Source organism: Aspergillus fischeri, genomic scaffold, assembly GCF_000149645.3.
Source record: "Aspergillus fischeri NRRL 181 1099437636244 genomic scaffold, whole genome shotgun sequence".
In the NCBI taxonomy this organism is placed as follows: domain Eukaryota; kingdom Fungi; phylum Ascomycota; class Eurotiomycetes; order Eurotiales; family Aspergillaceae; genus Aspergillus; species Aspergillus fischeri.
The window spans coordinates 268,311-279,390 of NW_001509774.1; the positions used below are offsets into that span (position 1 = coordinate 268,311).

At 49.5% G+C, this 11,080-nt stretch overlaps 5 protein-coding genes across 5 annotated transcripts, besides 1 other annotated feature; 2 read left to right on the top strand and 3 right to left on the bottom strand.

Moving 5' to 3' along the window:
• Positions 1-536: 536 nt before the first annotated feature.
• Positions 537-1,685, top strand: NFIA_044390 (Glycosyl hydrolase family 61; the record flags this gene model as incomplete). Its single annotated transcript, XM_001267516.1, has 1 exon — positions 537-1,685. The coding sequence occupies one exon, from the start codon at positions 537-539 to the stop codon at positions 1,683-1,685; it is 1,149 nt and encodes a 382-aa protein (XP_001267517.1).
• A 1,531-nt stretch (positions 1,686-3,216) lies between these two features.
• Positions 3,217-4,518, bottom strand: NFIA_044400 (Zn(II)2Cys6 transcription factor; the record flags this gene model as incomplete). The annotated part of the gene is made up of 3 exons (XM_001267517.1): positions 3,217-3,783; positions 3,845-4,292; positions 4,379-4,518. 3 exons carry the CDS (start codon positions 4,516-4,518, stop codon positions 3,217-3,219), a joined length of 1,155 nt encoding a protein of 384 aa, XP_001267518.1.
• A 1,089-nt stretch (positions 4,519-5,607) lies between these two features.
• On the bottom strand, positions 5,608-6,453 carry NFIA_044410 (MBL fold metallo-hydrolase; the record flags this gene model as incomplete). The annotated part of the gene is made up of 1 exon (XM_001267518.1): positions 5,608-6,453. One exon carries the CDS (start codon positions 6,451-6,453, stop codon positions 5,608-5,610), a length of 846 nt encoding a protein of 281 aa, XP_001267519.1.
• A 452-nt stretch (positions 6,454-6,905) lies between these two features.
• Positions 6,906-6,931: a microsatellite.
• A 239-nt stretch (positions 6,932-7,170) lies between these two features.
• Positions 7,171-8,742, top strand: NFIA_044420 (MFS transporter; the record flags this gene model as incomplete). Its single annotated transcript, XM_001267519.1, has 2 exons — positions 7,171-8,036; positions 8,091-8,742. The coding sequence occupies 2 exons, from the start codon at positions 7,171-7,173 to the stop codon at positions 8,740-8,742; spliced, it is 1,518 nt and encodes a 505-aa protein (XP_001267520.1).
• A 1,093-nt stretch (positions 8,743-9,835) lies between these two features.
• Positions 9,836-10,767, bottom strand: NFIA_044430 (5'/3'-nucleotidase SurE; the record flags this gene model as incomplete). The annotated part of the gene is made up of 2 exons (XM_001267520.1): positions 9,836-10,545; positions 10,596-10,767. 2 exons carry the CDS (start codon positions 10,765-10,767, stop codon positions 9,836-9,838), a joined length of 882 nt encoding a protein of 293 aa, XP_001267521.1.
• Positions 10,768-11,080: the final 313 nt, after the last annotated feature.

Sequence of the window (11,080 nt, forward strand, 5' to 3'; positions counted from 1 at the left end):
TTTCCGCCAACGGGACCTGTCATTGACGATTGTTCACTTACTTTGAAACACAGACTGTTTCCAATCTTCCCTGTTCGTATGCGGAATAGACGGAATATCTCAACTGGTGGACCCGAAACACGCCGAGGTTTGGCGCCGTCTCCACTAGGAGCATCAACCTGCGACAGGAGCCCCAGGTCCAGACAGCTAGTGTTTTATGCTTATTTACACACTCGCCGGATAGATTAAGTGGCGCTTGCAGCAATATCTTCAGCATCCAACATTGGCTTCCTTGATTCATGCAGTGGTCCGCGCCCAATGGACTACGAACCGTTGTCTCAACACACAGACGCACTATTGCAAGACATTGACGCATTCAGGCTGATATACTGAGTTTCTCAGATTTAAAAGAACCCAGCTTTTTCCATGGATTCGACTGTTCTTCATTCTTCTACCAATTCATTCATTCTCATTGACTGAGTCTGCGCTGGTCGCTTACATTCTTTCTATCTATCTATTCATTCATTCACTTCTCATTCGCCTGCCATTCTTTTACAATGTCTCAAACAAAGTCTCTGTCTCTCCTGGCAGTGCTGCTGTCGGCCACCCGTGTTGCTGCCCACGGGCATGTCACCAACGTCGTCGTCAACGGAGTCTCCTATGCTGGCTTCGACATTAACAGCTATCCCTACATGTCGGACCCTCCCAAGGTCGCCGCTTGGACCACCCCCAACACCGGTAACGGCTTCATCGCCCCCAGCGCGTACAACTCGCCCGACATCATCTGCCACCAAAACGCTACCAACGCACAGGCCTATATCGAAATTGCAGCTGGTGATCGCATTCAACTTCAATGGACTGCCTGGCCAGAATCTCATCATGGGCCCGTTATTGATATGCTCGCATCTTGCGGCGAGTCGTGTACAACCGTCGACAAAACTTCACTCAAATTCTTCAAAATCGACGGAGTAGGCCTGGTGGATAACTCGGCGGTGCCGGGCACCTGGGGCGATGACCAGCTGATCGCCAACAGCAACAGCTGGATGGTCGAGATTCCTAAATCTATTGCGCCTGGCAACTATGTCCTTCGCCACGAGCTGATCGCCCTGCATGGCGCCTTTGAGGAAGGCGGGGCGCAGAACTACCCCCAGTGCTTCAACCTCAAGGTTACCGGATCCGGTACTGACTCACCAGCTGGTACCCTGGGCACGGAGCTGTACACCGAGTCCGACCCCGGTCTCCTGGTGGACATCTACAAGTCAATCGCCTCGTACGCCGTTCCCGGTCCTGCCATGTACTCCGGCGCCGTCTCCATCACCCAGACTACCTCGGCCATAACCTCGACCGGCACCGCAACCGTCGGCTCAGGCGCCGACAGCACCCCCGTACCCTCGTCTGCTGCGTCCTCCAAGTACTCGACTATCGCCGTGCAGGTTCCCACCACCAAGGCCCAGTACACCCCTGTCCCCTCCAGCTCGCCTTCGACCTTCGTCACGTCGCCTGCGCCTAGCACTCCTGTCCCCAGCAGCAGCTCCGTCCCTGTTACGTCTAGCACAGCGGCTCCCCAGCCTACTCCTGCTCCTGGCGGTACTCAGACTGCCTATGGTCAGTGCGGTGGACGGAACTGGACTGGTCCCACTGCTTGTGCTTCCGGCTCGACCTGCAAGACCTGGAACCCTTATTACTCCCAGTGTGTGCCTAACTAGTTGATGTACAGTAGTATATAGTGAGCATTAGTTGTGACGGTACATTGTTTTGATATCAGACCGTTCAGACGATTCACGTAGATGAACCCTCAAGGACCTAAGCCTATCTGGGTAGTTTTATTTAAAGTTTCCCGTCGCTGTGAGCGAAAGTAGATTAGAGGCGTCCCGACAGTCGCCAACCCCTGGCAAATCTGAGTCAATTAGATCACAATGACTCCTTAAGCCCATGAAGTGAGCAGTACCTTCAGCTGTAGCAGATTCCAGGCTGCAAAGACACGTTCGACAAAGGCAGGTGCAGCATAGCCCTCGTCTGTAGGCCGAAGGCGGAGCGGAAATATGGCGGGGATGTGTGTTGGTCAACTGTGGTAACATCTCCAGATGTTACACTGTTCCATTCTGTCTTCTCCTCATCACCTGCTTCCACTGTTCTTTTTCAAAAATCTCCCTGGGAAGTTCAGGCAGGCAGTATCGGCTGGCAGTCTAACCTGTGTTACACGCCTCACCCTGCGACCAGCCGGCGCCCCTCTTCAATTCCGCAAGCAGTTTCTTGAAACAAGCATTATGCTGTGATGCACCCTTGTCGGACGCCTAGGTCAATAGATATGATGCACATGGGGGGATCTCGTCCCGATGAGCAAGCTTTCCGTCAGAGCGGTCGTCTCCAGCCGACCGACTTCGGCCCGCTATTATGATAATACCATATATCAACTTTGGCTCGCTACTATCCGTGCTTAGTGGCAATGACAGTCTTACCAACGCTGCGATGGACGAATCCATCTCCATCTTCTCTTTCTTGTTCTTGATGGCCTTTTGCTCCTTCTTGCACAGAGCACGGGGCGGTCATCGCGTTTCAGAGCTTCCATTCGGAAGCACCCCCTTTGTTGACAATCACTTGCTGCTAAAAATCCGTCAGATTCAACTTCAATTTACACCTAGAATAAGGATACGGAGACCTGTGGGATCGACGCTGAAAATGACTGCTACTGAGGCTATAAATGGCCGCATTTTCACCTGTATTATCCCTCAGTGAGGTGCTGCTTTAGTACTTAAGCATGTACTACACACTACTATTCTGGACCTGCTAAGCATTGTTTAGTCACCATCCTGAGGTGATAAACCTCAGTAAGCATTTACTCTATTTAACTCATGACTAGAATCAATGCTAATAATGGCCTCCTTAGCAGCTAGATCTAGCTCCCTTGAATTTAAGAAGATTGCCTATATACTATATAAAATACCACCTATCCTACTCCTTTCTTTCCCCTATGGCACATTGTGCCTTTCTCCCGCCTTAATGCCTTCTATATTAATCTATAAATTAATCACTGCTTGAATTACTTTAGAAATAATCATCTTTCTCTTATATTTGGATTGGTTTGCTGTTCTAGAACGTATTCACCCCGATGATTCGTTTCATGTAATCAGATTTCCCTTATGCTATATGCTGCCCTGGTTGGGCCTGTCGGAAAGACAGCAATTCGTATACTCCGCCATCCCCAGGTCTTTAATCTGCCGAAAGTGCTGTGCCCGATTATATCCAGTCAAAGGCAACGCGCGCATTGGACAGCACACTCGACGACTGCGAAATCCACCCTGTCGGATCCTGACTATCCCTCAGATTTGTCTGAACCGCTACCTCTTGACGCGCCTCAGAGCCTACCCCCGATATACTATTCCACGCTTCATCGCTATCCGGCATACCAAAGGACAAATCCGCCAGGGTCAAAAGCTCACTTTTGGCACTGCTGCCATCTGCGCCAGTTGGCTCTAGGCGAGTAGACAGTCGGCACACCTTATATAGGGCTAAGCCGAACCGCTTTATCTCTTCGATGCTCAGCCACACCAGCGTCAGCGGGGCTGCCGAGCTGTGTTGCGCAAGCATGTTTGGATACGAGAAAATACCACCAAGCCGACAGCTTTCGACCAGAGTCACCAGAAGGTCGTACTCGTCGTCCTGAATCCGATATCGCAAGTTCAGATCAATGGCTGCCCTTTCCCCTGCGAGAAATAACGCAAAAATACATTGCAGGAGCACGCTCTGATACGTTGCCATGGGCCATGAGGTACTCTGGTTTTGGTTGGATACGCGCCACCTATCCTGATATGGATGAAAAATGTGATCAGTAGGGCGGAATTTCCTGGATCCTTGTATGTCTCACCATCTGAGTACGAATCGCAGTAGACAGGCTCCGGTGAAGATCTGTAGCAGCGTCCCGCGATTTCTTGCTTCCCTCTATCCACAGTCCTATCATGATAACGGATTGAATTAGTACACAAGGTTCTTTGGTCACGTCAAATGTCCCTTGGTGCAGAAATGGCCATTTCGGATGGAAATTATCAAAGTAAATATCGACGTAGTCAAGAGCGATCCACCGAGGCGGATGGGGTTGTTGTGAGATCTGAACGTTGTTGTCGACAATGTGTTCTTCTTGAGACTCTCCCTTCCCAGGAGAACAGGCGATACCCCGTTTCTGACATGCACTGCATGGAAATCCACCATAACAGCGTTCTTTGCGGGCGTGACACGCAGCGCAAGCCTTCTGGGCCCGAGACGCAGGAGGTGCTCTATCCGGGTGATAGATCCGAATGTGCCGGCGCAAGAGGTCACTGGTCGTTAGTTAGTATGCATATCTATGAGTTTTAATAGCATGCAAGGTTTAACGTCCCTCCTGGTCAAGGTGCTCTCACAATACGGGCAAGAAAAGCAATCTCCTCGGGAATGACTCGCCACATGTCGATTCAAATGCTCCTTGCGTCGATATTTCGCCCCACAACCAGGGTGGTCACATTGAAACGGCGGAGGACTCGAGCAAGAAAGCGGCTGCGGTGGCATGGTGTCTGATAGGAGAATGATATCGGACTAGATTCCTCTGCAAGACTTGCTTAACCTGGGCAAATCGGCACGAGGGATGCACGCAGTGGGCAGAAACTGCGGAGTACGGCAGTTTATGGTTGGTTAAGCCTACCGGCATCCCACTCGGTTGGTTCTGCTTATATATACCAAGATGACAAACGACCATTCTCGCATCGTCATGAGTCATGACTTATAGTCCTTGGACAATAGACGACAGAATTTCCATAATCATTGAAATGTGATCGTTAAATTATTGCATTTCTATGCAAAACAGCCAAACACCAATAGTTGACTATCAATGTATTATAAGGCGGGCAGCCTTCCTGACAGACAAGACGCACGTGTTCGTCATCTTCCATTAGGCGGGATGCCGCCCGGGAACCCCAGCATGAATTATTTCAACCTGGTACGTCACCAACTGACTAGCAGTAGTTATGAGTGAATGTGGCAACTGAGTCAGCCAGCCTCCACGCCCGCTAATTAGTCAATTACTTCAGACCCGCCATGTGGGATACCGACGATAGTTTGGTTGAAGGCGGTCGTAATTAGATAATGGTTAAGCGTACCACTGTTGGAGATTGGAATGTTCGGAGGGGATCCCTGGCTTCAGGGTACGACCTTCATGTCGGCTCGCAATGTTCGCAGTCCGGGAGTAGTATAAACTTTTCATGTCTGTATTAGCTCTATTATCATCATGTCTGGTCCGTATAGTCATTGCTAGGAGCATTTACGTCGATCGAAGTCACTTCAGAGGATAGAATAAATAGTGAACATTGATGGGTCGACCGCTTATAGCTCACTCATAATGAGCTTGATTTACTCTGCAGGACACAGAAAAGTAATAAAGAACTAACCCTTCCGTTGACCCTGTATCGATTCGCTAGAAGAGGTACGGAATGGAATGACCCAGATACTGTATAGTAGGGCTATTGTACACCGATCAGAACATACGAAGTGGTCAAGGCATTTCGATACGAGACCCTTCACGGTGGAATATTTGTGCTAAAGTCTGATGGCCCAAGAACATATGAGTATTAATACAAGAGACACTTTCCCAAACGCACAGCATTAATAGACAACCTTGGGAACACCAGGAATTGTCCACACAACTTTTTCCATAAACCTCTCTTCATTGAACACCTTTACCAAATCTTCTCGATCCTCAGTGAAATGGGCCCAAGATTCAAAATGAATTGGAATCATGACGTCTGCCCCAATATCGCGGGTAAGTTGCACAGCCTGTTTTCCGTCCATCGTAATCTGGATAGGCCCCGTTGGGAACTCGAATGTGGCGTTGCCCAAGTTGAGAATGGCAGCAGTGATATGCCATTTGTTTCCAATCTCTCGCAGCTCATCGATATACACCGTGTCACCGGAAAAGTAAATTGCATTAGGCTTTCCAGTAGCATCAACCCCAAAGGAATCGGTCTCCAGAATAAACCCAGTGACCTCTCCACCGGGGAAGTGTTTACAGGGAGTCCCAGTAATTCGAAAGAGCTTTCCTCCGATGGTCGCAGTCACGGTTTGCCAGGGGCGAAGACCAACAACTCCCGGGCGAGGGCGTAGATTAGATGCACCATCCATAGTAGTGAAAACCCTCCGGCCATCAAGCAATTTGCGGCCTTCTGGATCCAAATTGTCGAGGTGATCTTCATGGCTTAAAAGAACCGCATCAATTGGTGGCAGATCATGAAGCTGGAGGGCAGGACCTTGTTTGTTGATCAAGTGCGGTGGTGGCGGGATACTGTCAAAGCCATATGCTTTCAGATCCATTTTCTCCCAAGCGGGCGTGGTGTCATATTCGGTCCCCTCGATGGACCCAAAAAAAGGATCCGTAAGAAAGTTAATGCCATCGATGTTCAGAATCGCAGTTGCCGTGGTGATATGGGTGACTGTAAGACTCGGGGGTGACATAGCTGCGATAAGAGGTAAGTTAATGTTGGGAGAACCAAAGATGGCTTGTTTTGAAAGAAGACCAAAGGTAAAAGCAAATAACACCTCGTGTATTTGATGAGACGCCTATGACTATGGGGGTTCGTCTTTGGGTTTAAATACTTTCTTCTGGGTGGAAGGAGGCTTATAAATAAGGGCGAAGATTCCCACTTATTGAATACATAAGCTTGTCATTTTCGCCATTGTTCGGTAAAGGTGCTTGCTCTTGACGTCGGCTTATCTCACTTAGCCCGGATGGCGGATGGGTGCGGGCAGTCGGCATCCCGCCCAGGACTGCTGGAAGTCCTCCCTGTAATTGTCAAAGTTTTCATCGGTATCCCACTTGCGGATGGGTGAACGGGCTTTTAGAGAATCATGCATTAGTCGGCATCCCGCCCAAGGACTGCTAGATTTTCGTCGGCATCCCACTTGCCAGCAGCTGCTTAAAGCAGCTGCTTAAAAATCGAAAATGTACGGTCGCCTCAGAATATGAAGCTCAGCCACCGGTATCCCACTCAAAGACAACTAGCTAGTCAAGACATTATGGGAGTGGAATGGTTTACTGGCATCCCACGTGCTGGTGGCTAACGAGCTGTACATGCATGTTAAAAAATTCGCATATAAAAACCAAGCCTCGGTCTTACCTATGCCACCTTTCTTACAATATGCAGTTTCGGCCAATTGCCTGGTTGCAGCACAATGATTCTTTCCCAGACGCCGAGCTTCACTGCAGGTGCAGAGGGCTACTGCGCCCCGAATGTCGAGCCTGTGATTTCCAAGTTACCCAGCATCCAAGATCCCCCAGAGTTCGAAGTTTATTGGGAACGCAATGACGCAGAGAATCCTCGTTTGTGGCCACTCTGGTATAAAGGTATCACTGTCGCAGCCATGAGCCTTGGAGCCACAGTTGTCAGCCTATCTAGCACCTTGTACACATCTGGAATCCCCGGGCTCCAGGAAGAGTTCGGCATCTCCAAATTGGAGGCGCTTGTTGGTGTCACCACCTATCTCCTTGGTATGGCGCTAGGGAGTGTCCTTTTTGCCCCACTAAGCGAGCTCGTTGGTCGGCGGCCGGTCTACATTATCTCCATGACGATTTTCCTCTTACTTCTGCTGCCGAGCGCGTTGGCGCGCGACATTGAAACAGTTCTTGTGAGCAGGTTCTTCGGGGGCTTTTTTGGGAGTGCTCTGATGTCGAACTCTCCTGCTTCGGTGAACGATATTGTATCAGACGAACATAGGGCCTTGGCATTCGGCTTCTGGTCCATTGGGCCTACTAACGGCCCGGTTTACGGTCCGATCATTGGGGGCTTTGTGTTCGAATACCTAGGATGGAGATGGACAAATTGGATTGTGCTCATCATCGGAGGTGGTGTCCTGGCTTTGATGGCCTCTATCAAGGAAACATATGCGCCGGTCATCCTGAGAAGACGCGCAGAACGAAAAAAGAAAGAGACACAAAACCCAAAGTGGTGGACACGTTATGATGGTGAGCAGGATTTCATGTCATCGCTGCGAGCCAGTCTCAGCCGGCCATTTATAATGCTTCTAACCGAACCTATCTGGTAAGACACTCTTTCCCTTCCCCGGTGAAGAATCCTCGCCTAACTATCTAACAGTATATTCTGGGACGTTTACGTTGCTCTCGTCTATGGCGTCCTCTACCTATGTTTCGTTGCGTATCCGATCGCTTTCCAGCAGGAGCGCGGATGGTCACCGGGAATCGGTGGTCTTTCATTCATTGGCATAGGAGTGGGGGTTCTGATAGCAATTGCGTGCGAGCCCATATTCCGCAAAATCATCAACCTTCATCGGAAGTCAGAGGACGGCATTGTGGCACCGGAGGCCATGGTCAGCATCGTCGGATTTGGTGCAACTCTCCTAGCTGTTGGACAGTTATGGTTTTCCTGGACCTGTACTCCCAGCGTTCACTGGATTGTTCCTATCCTGGCTGGCGTTCCATTCGGAGCTGGGAATGCATGTGTCTTCATCTATGCCTCCAACTATCTCGCCCGTTCCTATGGCATCTACGCTGCGTCCGCACTCGCGGGGAATATGCTATTACGAAGTATCGTGGGAGCCTGTCTTCCGCTTGCAGGTCCGTCCATGTACGGAAATCTTGGACTGAACTGGGCAAGTACGCTTCTTGGTCTTTTGGAAGCCGCGTGCATCTCAATTCCTGTGGTTTTCTATTTCTACGGGCATAAAATTCGGAAGGCTAGCCCTCTTTTAAAAAAATTGGAAGATCACACGCTTTCACCGCACCATTGAGGAAGTTTTTCACCAGAATTCTGACCACTGAAAGTTATTTTTGGATGGCGTCATGCAAGAAAAGCAGGCTCTGGAGGTACGCTGAGGCATTAATGCACTGATGATAGTGCCTCAGAGCTGGTCACTATTGGGTGGGGATGTGGCTGCGGAACCCAAAGAAAGCTTAACACCACAGTGCTACCGCAGTGGCATGGGTGCCTGCCAAGCATTTCCGCTGCCACAAATTGCTTGCCAGTTCACAAACAGAAGACCACCACGGAGACTAGAAAGAGGTGACGACATGGTTGGATATCCTTAGGTTATAATAACTGTATATACTATTAGAGCCCTGTAATTATAGAAATTATAATCATTGGTAAGATATGATCTGCCAGGATGATCTATAATAATTAATAAATAATTACATAATATCCTATACTCTCATCGAGAATACTATTACAGCGGACAATTTGTATAAAAGGAACTTTTGGATCTTTTTACTGTTCACCACACGTATTACCTATTGCCACTACCTCCACGAATCTCCATAATATAACTCTAATTCTTCTAAATCAGGCAAGTTAATTCCAATAAGATATCTCATCCAATGCCATGAAATAGAGCTCTCTAATATACAAGCCTAGAAGAATCATTTCAAATCAATTCCGTGCGTCTCTTAAGGGCAAGCCAGGCTCATAACTGTTAAAATCAGTAGCACTAGTAATTTATATGGCCAGTTAAAAATCAGTGAAGGTCTGATTCTTCCAAACAAAAGACTATGTAGCTCCTATAGTCCTATTTATGCCTTCGATAGGGGTCAAATTTGAGGGTGTTCAAATAATCGAATGCTATCAAAATTCTGCCAAGAGTGGCAGTTCTGAATCAATTCATATGCTTCCAAATCGGGCAAGCAGTAATATAATTCAATAAAATATTTGTCCGGCTTTTATAGAGTAGGGCTGGCATTGATTTCATAATAGGTGACAGGTCTAAGGGGTCACAGTGCTCTATTCTATGAATGTGAAATCTCCTCTTAGCAAACTGACCAGCTAACATCCTAGATAGCAGTAATTTTTTTTCACTGCGTTACTGCTTCTTTATGCTCATCAAGGCATCAAGGCAAACAAACCAACAAATCACCCAGCTTATCCAGCACAATCGCCTGCACATCGGCAGCCGCATCGGTCTTGTCGCTCCATCCCACAGAGATACTGACATAGCATCCGTCAGTCCCCACGACGGTGCTCTCAGTCGGCAGCCGCGAGCTCCCACAGGTCTCAACATCATCCGCCGAAAACACCCCGGAGAAGATCCGCGACAGCACAAACTTGAAGTCGTCCGCGGCGGCGCACTCAGAGCTCACCTCGGGAAAGTTGACGTTCAGCCAGACCTGGTCGGGCAGGTATGGCGTTCCCGAGGCGACGATCTGGTTGGTGATTTTGGTGGCCAGCTGCGCGTACACCTGGCTGTACGCCGGTACGGCCGCATTCCACGCCGTTGGCGAGCCGGAACTCCCCGAGAAGGCGATCGCGGGGGTTCCAGCTTCGGCGGCGTAGTGTGCTGCGCCGACTGTGCCGGAGAAGTACACGGCCAGACCGAGGTTTGAGCCGACGTTGGGGCCGGAGACGGCTAGGGCTGGAGGGGCGCCGTTGAAGAACGGAGGCGCCGCGGTGCTGATGCCGTATTTCATCGAGGTGACGGGGTACGAGTTGACATAGTTGAGCCGGGGGTCAGAGGCATTAAAGCCTGTTGCAGGACTGCCGGATGGACAGCTGTTAAATTCACATGGCTCCGTGAGGGTGGTTGGTGTTTTGTCAGAGGAGCCTGAGTTGGTCAGCCGCGACGAAGCCGGTGATGAGGGGAAACGGGACTACCTGTTCCACTCTGGTTTTCTGCTGGCGCAGACACCACGACGGAGTGGCCAGCTGCAGTCAGGGCCTTGTAGAATTGGCGGATATTACTCTCGGCCCATCCATCGTCGTTGGATGAGACGATGTTGATCGCCTGGGCAGTCAGGGGCAGGAGAATGAGAGGTAGAAGATGCATGGTGATGGTCGACAGTTATCCGGTGTCAATGCTGGGGGTTGGCTGTATTTAAGTAAGCCATCTTGTCGCAGTGAAATTAATGTAACACTGCCACGAAATAAAGGGCAAACTGAGGAGAGTACCACATTGGAATAGCGATGTTGATCTCGGGGATATTCTGGCGCACGTGCAGCATCGGATGGACGGAGAAGAAAATCAAATAGATTAAAACAGATTAACGGACGGCACCACGGTCACTAGAGCATTATTTCCGGATGTCTCTGCCAATCCAAGCAGTTTAAGTTATGCAGAAGGGACAGTGCATCCAAGGGTG